Here is a 23,726-nt window from a genome sequence, read left to right as displayed (position 1 = left end):
TTCTGTCTTTCTCTTTCAGGTCCGGCCTGCCGGTACAGTCCAAAGGAGGCCCTTTATTCTTTCTCTCTTCCTAGTGAAGTTGCTTCTGGACCCCCATAAAAATGGTCTAATCAGTTCAAAGAGTTTGACTCTCAATTGGAGTAACTGGTCCCGCAAACCTGTACTTTGTTTGACACAACAGTCTTTGTGAGTCGATCTTGGTCTCTTTACCTGACAATGGGCCTCATCACGAGTATGATGATATCCCAGATGGGATTTCGGCCAACTTTATTAGCATTCGCACCCACCCGTCCGGCGGTACTACCGTTAGTCCCCACTGGACCTAATGGGGAATTTTCAGCGCAATTACTGCACGGTAATACTGCTGGTGGTTACTGCACCGAAAATTGGCCTTTTTCTGCTGTGTTTACTCCCAGCTCTGAACTGGGGGTAAACACGCCAGACTCAAGATTGGGCGGTAGTCTTACCACTGCATCTAAGGGCTACCACCCAACTCGTGATGCGGCCCAATGTCTTTCAACCTCATGTGGGTTATTATCTCTTTTAGCCCAGTGTGGGCCTCCTGGCTCTTCAGCCCTTCTTAAATTGTCACTGATCTTACCTCCTTTGTGGGGTACCTGTATTCTCAGCTCTGCATAGGCTTGTGACCTTCTCTGCCCTTTGTGGATTCTCTTTTCTGTCACCCCCTCATGGGGTATCTTGTAACTCAGCCCAGTATGGGCTTTCAGGCCTCTCAAGCCATCTGGTTTCTGTTTTACTTTCACACCCAAAATTCGGTATCTCGTCGTTCAGCCCGACTAAGGCTATCTGGCCTCTCAGGCCATCTGAGTTCGATACTGATTTCACCCCCTTGTGGGGTATCTTGCATCTCAGCCTTGCATGGGCTTTCTGGCCTCTCAGGCCTTCTGGGTTCGCTACTGTTTTCCTGTTTCCACCCCTTCGTGGGGTATCTCGCGGTTCATCCCGGCATGGAGTTCCTAGGTACATAACTGCCCTCCTCTTGCTCCTCTGAGTCAGCTGTGTATCTTGTTCTCATCATCGGTGCTCGTCGGAGGAGGCAGCTTCCCCTTTAGTTGTGGAACTGCAACTCTGATGTCTTCGTGGTTGGGTCTCCTGCTTCAGGTTCCTCATGTCTGCGACCGGTAGTACTTCGGTATCAGACTGGATGGACACTGGTATGCTGCGTCTGCGACAGCTCAGTTCCTTATTCTCTCGGTAGTCCAGAGCACCTAGTGCTCCCTGCTTTCCTGGTCTCTGCAGCATTACACATGGTTTGCAGTTCATCTGCCCACCACGAGCACTGTGTTGTCCTGCCTCCAGGCTCCTCCTGTAAGGGAGACGTCTCCTGCTCTATGATTCGGTGCATGCTTCTGCCTTCACCCTCAGGCTTGATCGCTATCTCTTTCTGCTTGGCCCTCGGGTACATTATGTTCCTTCTTGGAATGGGATAGGAAACAGCATTGGCTCTGCTCTTCATGCATGCATGATAACCGATTTAGGTCCGAAACAGAGCCTTTCACTTTTAAAGGGCCCCGCACATCACTGTACTGTTCAATCCCCATATAGCCAACAAACATTTGGGATTCTTGGTCCAAGAGAGGTGCAGTAAAAACTTTACTTGGGGATTCCTTGTCCCCTAAAGGGGTAGGGGCATGCCTAGTGAGACCCGCTTGCCCTCCCCACTTTTGCCTCCCCAACTAATCGTTTTCCCCATTTTAGCGATTGGAGCTAACTATCTCTTGCTGAGCAACCACCGAGAATTCAAAGCCACTGTATGTCTTTTTGGGATCAGATAGAAGTGTGTGGGAGGCTGTGTGACTTTGCAGCTCAGCATACGTGCCATGTGTTAGAGCCTGCTTGCCCCGCCGTAGTGTGAATATTCACTTTTCTGCCATCTGCAAGCCAGCCTTCGAGGGTTCACGGGGGAAGAACTTTGGTAATTTGTGTGAACACTTAGTACGCGTGTATGAGTCTCTTGTCATTCATGGGGAAATATACCTGAGTGCCGGGATAGCTGCACTTGTCCTCGTTTCTGAGATGGAGGCTTCTCTGATTGTGTGATGAGTTAGTGCTTTGTGGGTTGATGGGTACTTTCGGGTAGTAAACATGGGGAAAGCTAAGCCCTGGTAGGGTCTCAGAAGGGAGCCCCAATGCACCACTCTTCTCAGAAGGAAGCCCCAATCTACCACTCTTCTCCAAACAATAGATGGGCTCAGTACTGCCCACGGCTGTTCCTCAAGTGCATAACATTTTTAGAATGTGCAGGAGCTCAGGCTAATCGCCCATATTCTACCTCCAGGCTGATCTTCACAGAGCTGGTGGGCCTCCCCAGTCCCCAGGATGTCTATTTTACTCAAAGCAGGGCCATATAGAGTGACCTTGCCACCAGTTGAGGGCCATATAGTGTGACCTTGCCACCAGTTGAGGGCCATATAGTGTGACCTTGCCACCAGTTGAGTAGACAGGGTGTTGCATATAGGAGAAGGGAGGATAGCTCAGGGGCAACGTGCTCGCCTTGGAAGCAAGATGACGCTGAGCAACACTGGTTCGATCCCTGCGTCCGCGATTAGAAACCTCTGGGTATAAAGTGCGTTATAAATAACATAGAACAATTTACATAAACGTTGCCACATGTTGCCCCATGGCACAAACGCCACAATCTGCAATTATTTCACAGCTCAGATGTATTAAAAGCTGATGAAGGTGCAGATTTGTTTGTTTTAGGTGCTATAAATGTGTTCTATATTTTGTGCAACTGCACACTGTATACATGTTAGGAGTAAAAACTGTGCCTCTGACAAAATATGACGACAAGTAGGTGAATTTATCACACAGACAGAAAAGACTGTGGGGTTGTCAAAGTCTTGAAAGCAGTTCAACCCTTTGTGCAAGAGCCCACTTTGTCCCATGTCAGGTGTAAGATAATCAACGAGTCTTGGCTTATTGGCTCACTCCATATTCCTTTCTGATACTTCTTGTATACACTGTACATGAGTGCAAAATGACATGTGCTAACAATGCCGGTCTTACAGCACTTAATTCGAGAGCTCTTTTCCAGCATACCTTTTACAATCCGGAGAGTGATTAAAGTAGTTGTGTGAGAAACGTGGGCAGTGGCTTGTAATACAGGATAAGAATCTTTACACTAGGTATTCAGTATACAAAGATGTATGTAGTGCTGCAGAAGAGAAAACATGTATCTATGTATATCTGTATGTCAGCATGAGACATGTGGGTTATATAGTACAAACCTTGCTACCAAGCAACACAACGCTTTTCAAAAGAAGGGGGAGATATTGGGGAGCAAAAAACGATGAGAGCCAGGCAAGGGTGGGCAATTAACAGGATTCATCCCATGGTGTCTATCACACATGCGTGTCGTTTCACATACATGTAGATATCCAGAGATGTTTCTGCAAACTGAATGCATATTTTAAAATTCTGCCAGGACCCTTTCTGCCTTTTATCCTTGTTAATTTAATGAGCATGGGCTAGATTCTAAAAATCATGCAAGCAAAAAGAGCTCGGAGGATGCACTTTTGTAAACTGTACAGAAAAGTACAGGTCAGCGTATTCCCAAAAGTGATCTGCACACGTGTGTGGGGCTGTATGGCAGCCCCTCTGCATGCATTAGTGTTGGGTGAGCGTTCCCACGCTAATGTATAACAGTCTCCCAGCACCTACTTCACCTCCAGTGAAGCTTAATAGTGTAATGTTGCATATTTTAGTCAGTACTTCTCTTTAGTTTGAAGCACTTGCCTCCTTAGGTTAATGCTACCTTTGTAAGTCACCTGTTTTCTTACATACATCTTGTTTCTGTTTCTTGTGTTGCCGGCGTATCTCCTAGTTTTTCACACCCTGGCTCACTGCTTGTGCTCATCTTTGCGCTATTGTACAGGCGCCCTTCCTCGGAATGCTTCCATCATCTATACATGTGTCATTGATCGAAATTGACGTCCCTGTTCTTCATATAACTACAAATACCCAGGTGTGTGCTGGGAGCGACCTTCACAGCGATGGTGCATTGAAGGGCCTGTCAATGGCGAGAGGTAAACAAAAAGACAACATTTCTCTATCGGTTTAGGCGATGGAAATGGAATTGGGACACTTCCTCTTAGAAAATGACATGGAGGGGTCCGAATTTTCAAGCAGGGGAATGCTTCTCTTTTCTGCTAGTTTTGAAGTGCATCCCATTTGTGAATTCGGGATATGCTTTAAAATGCCCCAATATTCCCCTTTATTTCAACAATTGCGTGAAGGGGTGAAGCAGTGCATGTAAATGTGATATGCATTTTGAGATGCCCTTTGTGAATGTGGCACGATCTTTGTAACACAAATCAGGGCAATTTGATAGTTCATCCCATCACTTGCACTAAAAAGCGTATTGAGAATCAGGCCCCATACGTTTAATCTCTGCAAATCCTACTCTTTGTTCTCCCGGAATAATCGCTCTCCCTCCCACATTCTTTCTTACTCCATCTCTATACACCTTCCTTCCTTAAAACAGTTATCTTCTCATTCTATCGCTTCTTTTTCCTCTGTTATAGTCACTTTCTCTTTCAATTTCTCTCATTCCCTTTATTTTTAACTAAACCCATTGCCTTAATGCACATTTTTTTGAAGTCTCCTCCTTCATGTCACACTCCAAGCATCCTCTGCCTTATCTACAGGTTCTTGGCACTTTCACACCTCCAAAGATGTTCCCTGTCTTTTGAGCCCCCTGTCCCCCTATGTCGTTGCTAATGTTCACCACCTATACCTCCAGATAAGTCTGCCTCTGTCAGTCTCTTTTTGCCTGCTACTGCACACCTAACTAACCTGTGTTCCGGCCCTCTTCATGAGTTACTCATCATACGGCTCATCATCTCTCAGGCTTGCTCTTTCTCTTCCTTGCACTTACTATAGTTCTCTCTCTTTCTAGCATTTGAGGGCAATGCTTCAGTCGCGATGCCCAAATGCCGCACTCCCTTATCCTTTCATCACTTTTTGTTGTAAACACAGTGCAGAAAATGCTTGTGTGCCTGGCATCACATTTAAATGCCCCCAGGTATCGCAGATCAAGGGAAAAACAAAAAGGCCAACTCTAATAAAAATACTATGTTGATATTATATCAGACACAAGTGATGTTCTTCTGCAGAAGTGTCTTACTGACATTTCAGATCTCACCTAGGACCTAGAAGCCATATGCCTCCTCATTAAGATGCCTCCACCATATGCTATCTGACCATTATCTATTTATGCTTCTGCTCATCCTACTGTACATTATCTCCTTATCTGGCCCACCTGTAACCAGGGTCCCTCGTGCTGTCTCCACACTGGATTGTAATCTGCCTGCCTTATCTGTATATAACCACTAAGTTTTTCAAGCGCCCAGTTACCTCAGGGTTTGGTGCGCGATATAAATAATAAACAAATACAGAAAATACAACTAAGCTTATTGTTTTCTCACATTGGCCAATGAATGGAGTTTTCTCTGTCCATCACCAAATACCAATGTCCGTGAAAGTCCCTCCAAAGGCCCACGTGTCACAAACGCCCCTGCATGGCACCGTAGTGCTACTAATATTCAGTAGCCAGGTAGAAAGTATTGGGAAGTGCTGCATTTCTACTCTGATTCTGGGCTACAAACCTGCATCGAACACATGACCTCTAATGCTGCATTTCATGTTTCTATGAGAAGGGCCCTCCTCGTGTGGCAATGGGAGCACAGGGCTGGTTCAATGTAAAGGGCTCGATCCCATGCCTTTGTTCTCCAGGGGGATCCTAGCAAGGGAAAGTAGTCCCCCAGTTACTGCACTCTTTCTAAATCTGAACATCAACTCTTCAAAACTAGCATTTGAAAATACAGTACACTTTATTGCACATCCACAATCCCATCATCTACATGTGTATTTCTGGTTAAATTGCAGATTTCTGAATTTGTTTCTGAGCCTGTGGGCATAGGACATCTAAACCACATATTACCCTTGTACACACCCAACCACTAAGTCCTGTTGCCTCTAGAAAGGCTTTGTTTTTTGGCCTTAAATCGTTAGGCCCCTATTGAGAGCTACCAGAAAGGCAGAAAGCGTTCAAAACTTGCTGCGAAAGAAAAATCAGTGCAACAGAGCACATTTTACAATGTACATTCCATATTGATTTACTATGAGAGGACCTTGGTTTGCACACTTGTATATCCCGTTGAGGACCAGACATGTGCTTTAGAGGGCTGATTATCAACGAATCACACTAAGTATGAAGGCTGGTGAACTATTTCCACTGGATTGGCTTAAATATTCCTCAGCTATGATTGCGAGTAAGCTTAGTGAGGGAGCCCCGTACAACACCGTGTGATTTTGGGAGGGTTCTCCACCACAGACATTTTGTAGAATAATTGATGAACATTATGAGTTTTACAACACACATTTTGTGAAATATTTTGCCATAATCCATGCAATTTACAATGTACAATTGGTTCTGTTGGGTATCACATGAAAATATTCCAATCCAGTAGATGAAAGGTCACCAACAGTGTACAGGGTAGCATTGTCCAACACATGTTCATGATATCTGTGGTGACAATATATCATCATTGCAATGCTTAGAACACATTCATAGTTGCTATGCCCAATATTGCCAGTATTGCCACTTTAAGAAGACATGCCCATGCTGGATGTGCCCAATAATGCCACTGTTGTCACTGTAAGAATACATGCATGATGTCTGCCCAATAATTACATTTTTGTCACCGTGAGAACAAACTCATGATAGCTGTTCCTAATTAGACTTGTATCCCAACTGTAAGAAACACTCATGATGGCAGTGTCCATCCTCGCTCTAGTCTTGGCTGATTTCTGCAATCACACTTTCACCACTGGATCTTTCCCCTCTCTCCTTAAGCACTCCCTTGTGCACCCCTCCTAAAAACGCCATCTGCCGATCCTACATTTCCGAAAACCTTTCTGGTTTTCTAGGACTCCTTTTACTGAGCAAACTCCTGGAAAAGCTGGTCATCTTCCAGCTTACCCTCCACACTGAATCTGTTGGCTGCCTCCTTGACCCTCAGTCTAGTTTCAGAGCAGCCAGAGGAATGCAACCTGCTCTCCTGAACACCCGTGAAGATCTGCCCTCAAAGCTTGACTTCAGCTCTCCCTCTGCCCTCATCCTCCTTGACCTTTCCTCTGCTTTCAACATGGTCAATCACAGGACCCTGATCAACAGCATCCCGTGTGAACCTGGGCATCATGGATCAGGCACTGGTGTGGTTGACCTCCTTCCTCCTGGTCCATCCCTCCCAGGTTCAACTTGGGGTCTTTCTCTCCACCACCTCTCTCTCCACATGTATCCCCCAGGGCTGTATCCTCTCACCCTGGCTTTTCAATGTCTATCTGGCCCCTTTGGCCCACCTGATCTCCACCTTCTCTTCTAACTTTCAGTTTTATGCAGATGAAACTCAGCTCTCTTTCAGGCTTCCCTCAGCCTCCCATCCTCCCTCACTCATTACTGATGGTCTCTTCACGATTCAGGTTTGGCGAGCCTCCAACGATCTCTGCCTTAATGCCAGTAAGATGATCCTTCTCATTGGGACCCCTGCTCCCGCTTTGGCCACCTTCCTTGGGCACTCTACCCTCGCCTTCCTGTGAGCCAAAAACCTTGGCATCATCTTCGACGTCACCCTCTCCTTCTCTCCTCACATCATGGACCTTGCCAAAAAGGCCTGCTTCCAGCTGCACCTCCTCACATGTATTCTACCTTTCCTCACTTTCCCCCAGAAGCTCACTGGGCCTCATTACGAGTATGGAGGTAGCCATGGTGCTATTAGCGCCATGGCTGCCTCCATACCGCAATCCAGGCCCGGGTTCCTCGAATGAGGAATTACCGGGCCATCACAACCTTGGCGGACCCGGTAATTCCCCGTCCGAGGAACCCGGACCCGGTCCATAGGGCTCAATGGGAATGGGGATGAAGCTAACAACGGGCCCGTTAATGACGGGCCCGTTGTTAGCTCCCTGGTCCCCTTCGCGGGACCCAGTAAGGACGCCTGGTTTTTGCAGGCGCCCATTGCGGGTCCCGGGAGGAGACCTCATAATAGGGCGGAACGGGTTTACCGGCACCTTTTCTGGTGCCGGTAAACCCGTTCCACCAACCTTATAGTGAGGGCCACTGTCTCCAGAACCCTGGTTCTCTCCAGTCTGGACTACTGCAACAGCCTCTTTCTCAATATGCCTACTTCTACGGTTCGCCCCCTCCTTCTAATCCAGAACTGGACTGTGAGACTTATCTTGGCCTCAAGCCCAGGGACTGTATCTCTCCAGCCCTGAAATCTCTCCACTGGCTCCCTGTGGTGGCAAGGATCAAGTTGAAGACCCTTTGCATTGTCCACATGTTTTGCTGGGGCCGGTGCCTGCATTACTTCAAACTTTCACTTCTGAAATACCTTCCTCCTAGCGCCCTTCGCTTAGCTACCTCCAACTCTCTGTGGGTCAGACGCTTCTCTGGGCAGTGAGTGGGGGGTAGATCTCTCTCCTCTGTAGGTGCCTCCTTCTGGAACTGCCTCCCTGCCCCTCTCAGACTTGAGCCAGACCACCTGGAGTTCCGGAAGCAGCTCAAGACCTGCCTTTTCTCCTCTGCCTTCTCTCTCTCGCTCCTTTACTAACTTACCTGTCTGCTGCACCAACTGGATGCCTGGATCCCTCAGAGTCTCACTAGGTATCAGGCTCCTCCACGACCACTCTTCCTTGCACTCCCTTCTGGCCTAACGTGCACTGAGGGTCTGTAACTGTAATGCCTACAGCCCTCCTGCCTCTTGGACTTAACCAGAGCTGCTCTGCCCTGGCTGCACTTACTCAGAGCCATGCTGCCCTGAACGCACTTCCCCCTTTCCTGCTCCCTTGCACTTCACCATCCCCTTCCCCTTGCACTTCTATTGTCTCACTTGCACAGGGCCTAGTGGGATCGTTTGTCTTGTCCTCCCTTCCTTGTCTTGTGGAGGCTAGAAACACTTGTCTAGAGGCGCCTTATAAATGGCATATCAAATAATATCAATGCTTGCACTGTCACTGTATCAGCTTCCTCATGATGTTTGGTGGGCCGAATAATGTCAGCGTTTCCACTGTAAGACACAGTCATGTTGGTTTTTCCCAATAGTGTCCGCATTGTTACTGTAACAAGATACTTGGATTGGCTTTGCCCAAGAATGCCAGTATTATAATTATTATTGTTCTTTTATGACAAGCTTAATACCAGTGAGTGGATTCTAGGCGCGGGATCGGAATTCTAACCTGTGTTGTGCTGCGTTGCCTTTCTTCCTAGACAAACGTGTTGCCCCTGAGCTATCCTTCTACTGCCACTGTAGGAAAACATGCCCATGCTGGCTGTGCCAAATAATGCCAGTATTGCGGCTGCAAAAACACACCCACAATGGCTGTGCTCAATAATGACAATATTGCAATGTAAGAACACACTCATGATGGCTGTGCTCAATAATTCCGATATTGACAATGTAAGAACACATATAGAGTGGCTTGCTGAACCTCTGACCCTGCAGGAAGTAGGTGATTATTAGGTCACTCATAGGGTTCTTTACCTAGATAGAGCTCCGTGCGTGACCAAATGTGTGATGGCCTGTGCATTTTGGGTGGGGCTGCAACCCAACACCCATTTTATGCCAGCTGCTGCAAGCAAGTTAAGCAAAGAGGATGCATTTTTTCGTGATTCAGTGAAGTATGCAGGTTTACAAGAGCTGCATATGCATATTAGTTTCAGGTGTGGGTGTTTCACAGTCTCTCACCACCTGCATGAGTGCTGCGAGCGCGTTTGCCAAATATAGGCCCTCAAGAGACCTGCCATTGTGAAATGTTCTCTCAAAGAAAAGAACATTTCTATCTCTGCTAGCAATACAACCAGCAGAGAAGTGGGTCCGATTGATGATGTCCCCGTTGAACAAGATTTCACTGAAAGGTCAGACATGTCCGTTGTATCCATTGTGTATCGCACTGTGCCTGATCCAATTTGGAAAAGGTAGATACTTTCGTTATTCTTGCATTTTAAAGCACATCACATTTGTGAGTCGGGATGCGGCTTTAAAAATGGAGTAAGCAAATCCTTATGTGTGCAGGTGTGTATGGGGAAGGACATGTGAATGTGCACATCTATGAAGATTGGGGTGCATATTTTATTTAGGGCATGCTTTTGTTTGCGTTCATAGAGGTTTGTGAAAGGAAAGATAGGTGTCTGCTGCGTGAGGCTGGTAGGCAGCACAGAATGTGTGCCTGAAGGGAACCTGAGCCAGCCAACTTCCACCTCACGTTAATGCCAGACTGAACAGCTACTGTGAAGACTTTTTATGAATGTTAATGCATGCCTATGACTGCTTCCTATTACAAATGTTGATATGTATCTTGCAGTATGAGTGTATGGGTCTTGCAACCTTTTTCCTTTCCCATTTCAACAGTTAGATTTAGATATAATTAAACATTCACCTAAATCATTTTCTGTGTAAAACTTAACTTTTTAGCCCTTTTTGTTTCACGTTCCAAAATCGACACTGTTCTTTTCTTCCTTTGTTTCCCCACCAGCAGCATTCCAGACTGAGTACGGTAAGAAGGCGTGGACCGTGTTTTACTATCCCACACTAAGCATGCTTTGTCTGATGAAATTGGCTGTGTCGGGTCTTTACCGTTTGATTATGCACTCCCTTTTATTTCAATGTGTCTTCATATGAAAAGATTTGTAAATGTGACCATGATCAATGTTCCCTCTAATTATTTTTCTCTGAGTGCGGAACTGGTTGTCTTTCGTGAGCACTTTATTTTCCATGTGGGCAATTGACTCACGAGCTAAGCCCCTTTGTGAGCATGTGTATTTAGTGAGCCAACTGGACCAAGGGTGGTGGGTAGGGCTCACGTGCTTATGGCAACGTTATTCATGTTCAATTAAAGTTATACTGTAAATATAGGTATTTCCATGAGTACAGAAGTTTGTATGTCGATAACAAAGATTTATTAGATAGTTGATCAGCCGACACGTGTTTCGACCTGTGGGTCGTCCTCAAGGCTGGATATATCACATAGACAGAATTACAATTGGTTCAATTCAAAGAAACAAGGTACCAGAAATATAGGTGGTATCAGTAATCAAATAAAATCATGATAGAATAACAACACCAATATGTATTGACATTTGCATCAAGTGATAATAATCAGAGAAAAACATACCACAGATCCAGCGGCGGGGGGAGGGATTCATTATAATAATAATAATAATAATTCGGCATTTATATAGCGCTACAAACCCTCAGGTATCTGAGCGCTGCTTATTATTACCCAAGGTGTGTGGTGCTCATTTATCGACCTCGGAAGGATGAAAGGCTGAGTTTGGCCCCGCCAGGATTCGAACCTGCGTTAGCAGACTCTGCACCGATGTCAAAGCGAGCGCTCTACTCGCTCTGCCACTTGACCGGCATAAAAGGTGCCTCTTGCAACACTTTTTCAAAACACATAGGTTAGAAAAAATATTTTTTTATATGTGATTATAAAGAGAATCAACCATTATAAATGTTGGATATACATAAAAAGAGATCAAACAAGATATTGCACATAAGGCTATTGAAACACTATGAGTCTTCATTATTGGTGATGAAATCATAGAGTAGAAAACCGTGGTGATGTAGGTATGTGGCTACGTATGTGAGAATTAAGCCAACCTTGTGAATAAAATGCCAATCCCGTAATCAATTATTGACAGAACAAGGTGGAGACAAAGAGCACTGGGAAAGTTGCCACCCATAGAGCCAAGCTGATATATTTAACAAGACTTAGTAAAGTAGAGAAAAAGCCGTCCAATTTACATGTGCCATTGTGCATTAACCCTACAGCCATGAGAGCCCCTAGTCCAACGCTAGTGCAAAATTGTGTAAAATAAAAAGGGGCTGATCCTCCTTACCAAACTTCCCAATCTTGGTCAGATACTGTCTCGGTATAAATGAAGTAAAGGTTAACTCCCATATTGAGGTGAGAATGCTACAAGCAACTATGGACTGAAAAATATAAAAGCATACCTGTCTAACACCAGTGCAAACTAGCAAGCAAATAAACTTATAGGAGCAAGGCTGCCACTGTAACAATCACTACAGAAATCTGCGTACTGTTATGTTCACTGTTAAGCAAACCCCAAGATCAAGTGAAAGATTCACATCCTGAGCCGAGTAAGATCAAACATACTAGATAACGACTAACATATATAGGATATGTAAAGGCTGCCGCACCAGAAAGATGCTGCTTACCTGTAGTTCGGCGCAATGATGGGGATTCTCTCTCAAATCCACATCTGTATAGTTAGTGAGCTACCATCTCTGAAGAGAGTTTGGAACGGAATTGGCCCTTCCAAACCACTGCAATTCCTTACTAATCCTCATAAAAGGTGCCTCTTGCAACACTTTTTCAAAACACATAGGTTAGAAAAAATCTTTTTATATGTGATTATAAAGAGAATCAACCAGTTCAAGACCTCAAGATGTGCCACAGTAGCTAGCAAAAGTACTCCTGTGCAGAGAGAAATGTGTGCTTTGTCACTGGGAAAACACTCCTGTTTATTACAAAAAAACAAATATTGCTTTTCGTAACTGGTGTGGCTATCAAAAATCAGACTGGATACAATATTTGCAGATGAAGGCAACTAAAAGGAATGTGTCAGAAAACATGCCAAAAGGAGGTCATGTGCCACTTTAATGAAGTAATTCAAAGGCCACATGAGAACATGCCTCTCAAAATTTGGGTAAGGATGATAATTGCATCAAAATAACTGCACCAGAGAATATGATGATCAAAATTCCCTAGCTTCTACTTACTATCCACATTATGTTGCCCTGTGAGTTATTCAAAACCAGCCGTACAGCTTAGAGACATACACACCATCCATTTTTAATCCCTAAAAACAGAAAAATGTGCCCAATAAAACGGGGAAACAATGAACACATAGGAACCAACCCCTGGCTTCTGCCCACAAAGCTCCAATAATATTTTTTCGAATCAGTGATCAGCAGAGCAGTGGCATAGGAAGGAACTCTAATAATATTTATGGTCGATGTCAAGATGCTTTTTAAGGGCAAATAATATCTTTTAATAAGCATAAAGTATTCATGTTGGCAAAGCTAATTACTTTTTTACTCCCTGAAAAATAATGTCACTCTTATCACGGCCTTGCTTATAACCCTGACATAGGAAGTATAATGATTGGGCACATACAGCCTATAGTTTTGCCCACGCTTACCACAACCTAGACAAAATTCAACAAAAGACTTACTGAGGTTTTGTATAGAGCCGTGTTGAAGTACCTCACATAGTTATGCCATTTTAGTTAATAGCATCAATGCTCAGAGGTACAACAGCTTGAGAGCCTTCATCTGTAACTAGGGATCCCTCTGTAATTTATTGTTATCAGTTAAACAAGATGCAGGGGGATGCTACAGTCAGTAAACACAGAACACATGTTTAAATTGAAATGCCCTCAACAGCTGAGCATAGAAAGAAACAGAAAGTGCAGTCCTCTAGACTGTTACTAGAGTGTCCTTTCCTTCAGCAAACAAACACATTTTCTACACTGTACTGCCAAAACAACTGACTTGGTTTTTGAAAGTTACTGATTTGATCATCACCCGCACAGAGTGTTCTCCTGTGCCCTTTCACCCGTGCCCTTCCCCAGCTTCTGTGCTCCCCTCCAATACTAGTTGATAGGGCACTGTAAAACATGAGAGTTTGTAGCAGTGAAACACTCACTGGGATGTTTGCATGCCCATAATACTTTGCAAGCAAAACATATTTAGTGCCTCACCATGATATTACATGCATTTTAAGAAAATGTCATGAATCTGCAAATACACAATTATTTTGCAGAGCATACAAGATTGTTTGTAACTTATTCCACCCTTATATTATTGGGTAGGTTTATACAACTGATAAGTGAAATCATTTTTGTATAGCATCGAGTTACAATATGATTTGTTAAGGTCTATGCCCAATGCAGCTCTGAACACATAAAAGGATGCAGATTGTGTGAAATGCATTCTACCTATTATCCCTTGCAGACCAAGTAAGTGATACTGCAATGTTGCTCTCACTTATAGGGTAATGTTAGCAATGCTAAAGTAGGAGACGCTGAACATGACTTTGGTCTGCTCACAATTCTTAAAGAGCAAATAAATTGAGTTTTATAATGCGTTAACATGCAAGGGACCACTTCAAAGCGCTTGCGTCACATATGTACTAGGAATAGGAAGCATGGGATGAGGTTACACATCCAAGTAGTATGTTTACCTACAGTCAGTATCCGATATTTGAGATGATTAGGTTACACAGTGTGGGTGACACTTTTATTGTTAATATTATTAGTGTATTTATTGAGCATGACCCTGGCTTTGCGAGTCACCAGAGTGCTTTACAATCGTAGGGGGAACAACACAGTCAGGGAAAGAGAGACAAGCGAGTGGGAGCTAACAGGGGAGGACGACGGTGGCCAATTTGCAGCAAGAGATCTACAAGCAACCAGGGGAGGAGACAGTGGGGGGCAGATCAGAGTCTCAGGTACGATGAGGAGTGGAGGGTGTGTGGACCTATGTGTTATGGAGGAGCCATTCCTTGAAGGGGAAGGTCTTGAGTTCTTTCCTGACCTGTAGCAGCAATGGGGTAAGTCTGATGTTGATAGTAGGAAGTTTCAGAGTCTTGGAGCATAGTCAGAGAAGGTTGTTCTTCTCGTTTTTTCCTTCCTGCACCGTCAGAGTTCAAGCCTTCACATTTCCTTACTTCTGGTGGTTGGCACGCCTCTGGAGATGCTGAGTTTCTCAGTGAGGTAGCTTGGGGGACTACCTTGTAGAAGATGCAACAGGATTGGAATACGATACAGGCTTGCAGCGGGAGCCACTGCAGTTAGTGGAGGTACAGGGTTGAATTTCCAGAGTCCTTTCATGAGTCGTGCACAACACATCTCAGGGGTGCCAGGGTAGTTGCTGGAAGGCCTTCCAAAAAGACATTTTTCATAAGGCACGATGAATAACAGAAGTTCTGGTACTTGAACGCTATTCAAATTACAACAAACATAAAATAAGTATATGTAGGTACTTGTCTGGTAACCTTTCACAGAGCCAAGAGAGGAAGAGTCAAGGTTATTTGGTAATATCTAAATATGTTTTGGGGTAGAGGTTAGAGTAAGCGCGTGGTAGACTAAAGCATAGGATTTATGGCTAGGGAGGGAACAGTAGTTGATGTGTGCAAGCATATCTTAGATTTTTCTGTTCATGGAGCCACTTTTTCATATTAGTTTTTACCTCTTGTGGCTGCAAACTGTTTTTAGGTTTTTAAGGTTAAGGTCACGCTTGCATAGTAGGGTAATGTGAATGAGCTACAACAGAATATCATGACTATATAGTTATTTTAGGAGAAAGCAAACGTCAGGTAATTGCTGTGGCTTGTGCCTTATTAATTCTTTTTGCATAGGGGAGAATTGCCTGTGTGCGCTGCTAAAAATCCTCAGAGCGGCACCTAGATGGAAGCTGGGCAAGCGCACATGCGCACAGCTTAGAGGGAACATTGACCATGAGTCAAATAACTAAGCCAACCATACATACCAACAGTACATTGCTGTATTTGTTCCAGTATACCTGTGAATATCTTCAAAACTCTGTAAGAAAAAAGTGTTTTATATTTTGGCCCCAGACAGAGGAAGACGTAGGAGAGGTTATTATTAATTGCAGCAATTAGAGTGAAAGAGCCGGATACAAGTTGTGTGTGTTTGTGAATTAATTAAAGAGAGAGAGAGTCGAGGAATTCAAAGGGGGTGGAATAGGGAGAGAGAGGAGGAGCGTGACAGAGAAAGAGAAAAACAAAAACTGAAAAGTGCAAACAAAGAAAAAAAAAGAAAAATAAAGAATCAGAGGAAGACAAAAGAAAGAATCAGACGAAGACAGAAAAATAAGCAAACAGATCCAGTGAGTGCTTTAGTTATGTTGGTATCTTTTAGGAGATTGACAACTCTTCTCAGTCCTAGCTAAGAAGCGATCCTAAGTCAGTGATAGGTTATTGCCATGAAAAGCCTAAAGGGGCCGGGTGTTGGATTTTGGGACCTGTTATGCATGCACTATTGGACACGTGTGGTGAGGACTGTTTTGGGGCATCACATAGGCTAAAGGAAGCCACCATTCACTAGTTTGGGACTTTCAACGGAACTACTTCCAAAAGGATCAAGGGAAAAGGCACTGACATTTAGTCCTTATAGGACTGCATTCTGGGCCTGCTATTTCAGGAACAGCACTTTTTTATGGTTACATGTGACGGCAAAGCCATGGACCTCAAAAATAACCTGTATACCTTTACAAGTCATTACCTGTTTATGAGTTACCAATCAGCCTTTTGGTGGGATGGGTGACGATTGCTTGGCCGGTTGTTGCACGTGATTGTACTCTGCATGTTATGTTCGATTCGGTTAAAGATTCTAATACAACACACATATATTGATTGGCGCTTCTGGTGTTTTTAGCATGTTTAACCACCACATGTTGACAAAAGACCTTATTTAGAAAACAGAGATTTCTTTAATAAATTTCTAGAAAGCCAAGTTAGCCTAAGGGGCGCATTGTCAGGGACATGTGAACAAGCATGTGAGGAAGTACAGATAAAGCCTGGTGCCTACTGTTATGTTTTATTTTGAAACATGAGGTGTAATAAGGAGATCGCAATCATGTAACGGTCATCGAGTTCCGGGGTAATAAGTACATTTTTTAATGAAATTAGAGTGTGAGGCAAAAATTTGAAACTGGAATTCCGGCATGATGCACTTGCAATCTTGTCTGCAACTTGTTATTCGTCTTTTCCCCGATGAGTCCTAATCTGATGCCCAGGGGACTATCCAGCATTGCAAGAGTGTGGGGCTGACGTGGAGCCATGAAATAAGTCCTGCTATTGTTTCCCCCCAGATGGCCTTGGGAGCCAAAAGTAGCTTCTGGTAACTATTGTTTTAAGCTAACCAACCTCTCCTAGGGTAGAAGAAAACAAAACGTCACACCACAGAAAGAAAGGGCTAGACTGGCTGCCCTCAAATGCCAGTCTAGCCAGGTAACAAAACATACAATGCTTGGTTTATCATGTGTGCCCATTATAAAAGTGGCAGTGCTATTATAGCAAACTGCCCTCCCCCACAACATGCTCCTCCGTTGCCAGCCCAGCACACAAACTGTACAGTACTGTGTTGTGACGTTTTGTTCAGGGTATCTATGATAAACCAACCATGCATTGTCATGTGCGACTCCTGAGCCCCCCCCAGCTCCTTGCATGCACTCATAATTGATCATCTGCGTGTGTGAGATGCTGGGGCGCCCAGGGGGAAGGCATACCCAGTAAAAAATGCCTTTCCTGGCCCCCCTTGAGCGCACACAATTGATAATGTGGTGTGCAGTGTTTTGAGCGCTAAAAACAAACATCATTGGGTAAACGAGATTTCTTTTCAGCCACTATCCAACACTTTCTGAATGTATTCTAGGAATGGAGTTTGTTTATATAATTAGACCAGTCTTAAAATATGTAGGATAGGGTGTTTAGTTGGTGAAAGAAAATATTGTTTACCCAATCATGTTTGTTTTCAGCAGTGAAAACACATATAACCGATAATATGTGTCTGCAAGGTGCCGCGGAACCCAGTGGGCAAACATGGCATTTTTTTACTGGGTATCTATAGCCAGTACAAAATGCCATGGCTGTCCCCTGGGCGCCTCACCACCTTGCACACATAACCTGCCCTCTAGGCCCCCCACACTTTGCACGCGCACATAATCACATTCATAATTCATGTCATTATGTGTGAGGGTGCTGTGGCACACTGTGCTGTGCTGTGGCACCAGGGTGCAGCCATTGCATTTATTACTGGGCATCTTTGATAAAGCAAGCATGATTAGTGTTATTATGTGGCTGAACTGTCATTCTGGTGCAGCCCGTCTAGTAATTTCTTACTGTGGCATGACATTTTGTTGTAGGCATCTTTGATAAAGCAAGCATGTTATTTGTTATTATGTAGCGACCAGCATTTGAATGCAGTCAGTCTAGCCATTTCTATTGCGATATGCCATTTTGTATTGGGAATCTTTGATAAAGAAAGCAAGTAAAGTGTTATTATGTAGCTAGACTGGCATTTTATTGCAAACAGATCTAGCCATTTCTTATTGTGGTATGACATTTTGTGTTGGGCATCTTTGATAAAGCAAGCATGATTTGTGCTATTATGTAGCTGGAAAGCAGACGAAGCAGGGTACAACCGCTCCTAAGTGAGCTTAGATCCTGTATTTGTGTGATTGCATGCAGCGTATTTAATTCGTTGAGGTTGTCCCTTCCCTTCAAGTATTGTACAAAGTAAAGTGGTAGTGCTGGTTATTCGTGCTTGCCTCGTATATACATCAAGTACATCAAATGTGATCAATATTAATGCCAATAGAACGATTATTAATCCAAAATGTAGGATTTAATATATCTCAATATTGTTCCGATCACAGCCAACACGTGTTTCGACACAAGGTCTTTATCAAGGCATTTTGAAGAAATAATTATTCTTTTGGCACTGATGTTGATCACATTTGATGTATTGGATGTATATATGAGGCAAGCATAACTAGAACTACCACTTAACGTTATCATGGAGCTGGACTGGCATTTTGGTGCAGACATGTTTGGATATGTTTTCATAATGTGGCATGCATTGCTAATGGTAAAGCAAACTGGAGTATGTGGGGGAACATGCCTGGACATGTTTTCTTTTAGTATCATTACTGGCATTATGTGCAAAGCAAACATGAGTATGTTTGTATATGGGCATACTGGCATATATTGGTGCAGCCAACATACAAATGTTTTTATACTGGCACATATTGTGGACAAAAGCATCATGAAAATGTGTTGGAGAAATGCACTGTTGGTGACTTGCATCTACCGGATCTTTTCACGAGTTATCCTACAACACCAATTGCACATTGTTTGGCTTTTTACCCCAATTTTTCAAAAAAGTGTGCTGTAAAATGCACCATTCTAACCCATTATTTAAAAAAATGTCTTGTAGGGGGGAAACCCCCCAGGACACTGCTTGATAGGTTCAGGCTCCCTCGCTGCACTCGATCGCTAGGGCATATTTGGAGGAAATATTTACACTCCTCCACTTAAAACAATCCCCAGTCACCACTGTTCCTAATTTTCAACACTCTGCAGATCAAATGTCTCCAAGCTGTAATTCTTACTGTAAGTATACCAACTTGTCGACCCATCCAGTTTCCAGTGCTCTCTTGTGTGTGTCCCCAACTCAGTGTCTTTTTTCCATACATAGTAACCACCTGTGGCAGTTTCTCAGTGATCAGGGAGTCTTTGTTCGAGAAGGCAACTCTGTTGTTCCCAGAAAGGCAAGGGAACAAGGCACTGATGTAGGGTCCTTGTCTGGTTCCAGAGGCTAGGGTTATCTGCCGACTTGGGCAGAGTTTCACCATAGGGCTGATCTAGTAAGAGCTGGAAATCTGTCAAGGATGACTTTCGGAAGAAGAGCTTTCTCTCAGCACTGTATCAGGATGTTTAAGATCATTTAGAACTTTGAACATAGCCTTTTGAAATATACAGAGATGGCACTTTTTTGTGTTTAAATATAGGCCCATTTGGTCTTTACTTTTCTCAAATTGATTAAAAGCTACGTTATGCCTAATTTTACCATCAGCGAGTTTAGTTGTCACATTCCATTCGGTGTGTCCGTCAGGCAAGTGATGGCTATTTTTCATTCGTTCTGATGTATTTAATTTTAGAAAGGCACCTGATTTAATGCATTTAACGGTTGGGATGGAATCAGTGTCCTGACCTCATCCAAACATCCCCCTCCTGGTCCATACTCCAACTCCTGAAGGTATGAGCAATACTAAATCACAAGGTCCCTACTCTGTAAACCCAGTTACCCAGCAATACAGGGGTTCAGTGGCAGAGACTACATGGTATAGAAAGAAGAGTCGGGGTCTTAGCCTTCAAGACCACTGTAACCCAGGAGAATTATTCAAGCATCACCACCAGGGAGGCCATACCCGTTGGCCAGAAACATAAGCTAAACACAATTGGAAGAGCCGTTGTCCAATCATGTCTTGAGGCCCATCTGTCAGAAGGGACAATCATGGAGTCATCAGCATGAGCAAAGATTAAAGGATACTACCAAGAGGAAAGAAATGTGTTGCTGAGATATCCTATATACCAGATGGAACTCTCATGGGCACTCACGGATGCTGCCGGGGAGGCCAGGGCACTGCTGAAGGGGAGTGCAATGTATATGCCATCACCCAGGAATCCTGTATGCCAGAGAGTATCCCCACTGAGACATGCAGGCATGATGAGAGGAACAGGAGCATTGGAGCCACAGAGGAAAAAGGAGGATCTGTAGCTGTCTGGGGGCCATCCTGGTTCCAAGATGTCTTCTGGGCCCTTTGCAGCCTGAGACTCAAGTGAGGCCAATAGAACTCTCACAACCTGGAGACCATCAGAGGATGCAACATCAGTGATGAGACACATTAACCAATGCCATGCTGCCAAACAGAGGCCAATGAAAAGCCAGGCCCCATCTTTAGTCGAGTGGTAGTTCTGCTGGGCTGTAATGAACACCAGCTAGAGAGACCACAATGCAGGATACTCAGATGGGGGGGGGGGACTTGGTCATCTAAGAGAAAGACTGGCCTCCCCAATTGGGTCGTAGAAATGAAGAGATAGAAATTAGAACAACAGAAACTGACTGAGTATCCATAGCCAGTATTTAGACAGGAAACTGATGCCAAAGGATGGGTGAACATGTGGCATAGAAAACCTTGTGTTTGAAGGCAGCACGTTTTTCCACTGGGAGCCAGTGGTGGTGGAGGAGGACTAGTGAAATATGTGCCCCGTGCAAGTGAAGATGCAATGCCCGGCAGAGCTTAGAAGCCTAGCATCATTGCACTGCTACCAGGTGAGATATCGCTGAAAAAAGTGAGATGCGGACTACATCCCCAACAGAATTAAGCTGGACACTGTATTGCTGGGAACTGAAAGACGTGTGCTGAGCACCATATCCCTGAAGAAACTGTATCGCTGAAGGTTGCGAGCTAGACACTATATCCCTGCCAGTGGTGAGCTGGACACGATAAGACTTGGTACTGACCGAGATTTGCTAGGCACTATATTCCTGAAAGAAGTTTGCATGGCGATATATCCCTGCTAGTGGTGAGCTTGACACTGTATCACCGGGAAGAAGTGAGCAATGCATTAAAACCCTGGAAGGAATGCAAATAGTGTGTGAGAAACTATGGGCATCATTCCGAGTTTGGAGGTAGCCATGGTGCTATTAGCACCATGGCTACCCCCTTACCCCATACCGGGTCCGGGTTCCCTGAATGGGGATTTACCGGGTCATTCCAACCTTGGAGGACCTGCTATTTCCCGATTCAGGGAAGCCATCCCCATTCCCATTCGAGCCCCCAAAGGGCTCAATGGGAATGGGGAGGGAGCTAATAACGGGCCCGTTAATAACGGGCCCGTTATTAGCTCCCTGGACCTTTAGCGGCTCCCGCTAAGGGTGCCTGGTTTTACCAGCCGCCCTTAGCGGGACCCGCTGAAGGACCTCGGAATGCGGGGGTAAGGGGTTAACGGCAACAGCATCCTTACCGGCGCCGGTAACCCCTTCCCGCCGCACTCGGAATGAGGCCCTATGTCCTGAAGACTACGCTGGGCACTGTATCCTTGAGACAGTGCTGTGAGAGACAAGAATCATTAATTGCGCTACATCACTGAAACTGTATTGTGGGAAACAGGTAGTCCGATGAGCGCCGTCTCCTTGAGACTCGGTTTGGGAGGAAAGAATCGTGCTGGGTGCTAGATCGCTGATAATGTATCTAAATCAAAGTTTCAGAGGAGGACTGGCATACCTGTTAGATAAGTTATATGGCACTATTGTTTTTTCTCCCTTTCATTTTTTTGTGCTTCGAAGTTCTGGGTGAGGAACAACCCTTTCCATTTGTAAAGTCAACCCTAGTGCTCATGCACCTTTCTCCTACTACCCATCCTCATAACCACCATGTAGTTAACAAAACTCTGGTCCATAGAAAGGGGCAAAGAGCAGAGTTCCAGGGGAAAGCAAGTATTCCCCATTAAAATACACACAGCTGCACCATACATTATACCTTCCTTACACCTTTTACTTTGAATGTCTAGAGACAGGAGCCTCCTTGTCACGTGTGGCTAAATCCCCCGTAGCCATAAGTGCTTATCCCATCCCGATCTGGCCTACAACCAAGACCACTGACATGAAAGCTAGGTGGTATACTGTCCATAGTCTCTTTTTCCATCGAAATGTATTGATCGAAATACTTTTCCATCGAAATGAATATTCATTGAATTGTTTCGATGTACATCTTTCAATGGAAAGACCTGTAACCAAGCTAGGTGCCATGTGCTCCATCGGGCCCCCTGATAATACAATATTCATTTGCTGAAGGTGACTTTTAAGGCATCCTGAGCTTTTTCACAACCTGAAGGCTCTAAAAGGTCGAGTTTTTCCCTTGAGACGATTTGTGGAATTGAGTTTGAGAGTGTCCTGGAATAACCAAAACCAGAGGGGTTAAACATATCTGAAATGGAAGGCTGAAGTGGTCTGTCCAATAAGTATGAGGGGAACCGATGGTAATGAATGATTCTGTGGAGAAAATGCAATGAGCACATGACCAAGAATGTGGGTCAGGACTTAATGAGTTGCGTCAGGTCTAGATCTGAGATGTAGTACTAATAAAATGTTGGCTACTTTGTAGGTGGTTCAAGTCTCCAAAAATACATACATGCATATATGCGAGTGAATGAGGATACGTAAGGTGAGGAAATCTCCAACGAAGACTGGAAATTGTAATTCGTTGGTGGAAGTGTCTATACAGCACAATAAAGCATAGGGGTTTTTAGAGTTGGGTAAAATCTGAACAATTAACATATTCAGCTCTGTATGTGGTATTTTGAGATACGCGCTGCAAAAGATTAGTGGATTTTCTCAGAAACACATTGGGCCTCATTACGAGTCGGGCTGTAACTCTGCCGGTGCTCGCGGCACGTTGCCGTCGGACTCGTAACATTTTACTGGTGCCTGACTTCCCGGTGCCACTGGGAGATTCCAAGTCCGGCAGCCCGGGAAGTCAGGTGCCAGTAAAATGTAAGTCCCTATTCTGATAGAGTCCCAGACGACTCTATGGGAGTGGGGACATGGACCACCGGCACCGTTGCCGGCGCTTCCGTGACTGGTCCACCTACTGTGGCCGCTTTACCCAGCAGAGACAGACCTGTCGGGCACAGTGGCTCCAGCAGGAAGTCTCCTAGTTTGCTGGTCCGGAAACAAGGGTGCTGGTGAGCTTACTGGCACCCTTGTTTCCGGACCGGCAAACATGTAATGAGGCCCATTGTCCTTTTTCTTAGGTTCCTCTTCGACACCCAATCCATAATTTCCTATTAACTAGCTCATGAATAGGAGTTGGTTCCCAAAAGTATTTTACTGTATACATTGTCCTGTAGTTTGCAAAAACAGCCTTTGTAATCACGACCGCAGCCTAATTTGTTAAACAAAGTTGTTCTTATTACCATCTTTGTTTGGGTTTTAGAAGCAGGGTGAAACTGACAGTACCTTGCCTCTGATAGAGCTTCCCTGAATGTCTGGACAAATAATTTGGATAGAACACATCATTGCGAGGGAT

At 44.5% G+C, this 23,726-nt stretch overlaps 1 protein-coding gene across 2 annotated transcripts in view; it reads left to right on the top strand.

Moving 5' to 3' along the window:
- The window catches only part of PDE8B (phosphodiesterase 8B), a 1,197,077-nt gene that overhangs the window by 115,444 nt on the left and 1,057,907 nt on the right, over positions 1-23,726 (top strand). Inside the window, exon 2 of one of the 2 annotated variants that reach the window (XM_069627430.1) lies at positions 10,558-10,578. The exons of the other annotated variant lie outside the window; for it this stretch is intronic. Within the exon in view, the coding sequence (XP_069483531.1) occupies positions 10,558-10,578 (21 nt within the window). The remainder of the gene's footprint in view (positions 1-10,557; positions 10,579-23,726) is intronic. 2 annotated transcript variants of the gene reach the window in all.

This window comes from Ambystoma mexicanum, chromosome 6p (genome assembly GCF_040938575.1).
Source record: "Ambystoma mexicanum isolate Mex_15411 chromosome 6p, UKY_AmexF1_1, whole genome shotgun sequence".
Taxonomy (NCBI): domain Eukaryota; kingdom Metazoa; phylum Chordata; class Amphibia; order Caudata; family Ambystomatidae; genus Ambystoma; species Ambystoma mexicanum.
The sequence above is the reverse complement of the archived record's forward strand: the minus strand, read 5'-3'. Positions and strand labels throughout refer to the sequence as shown.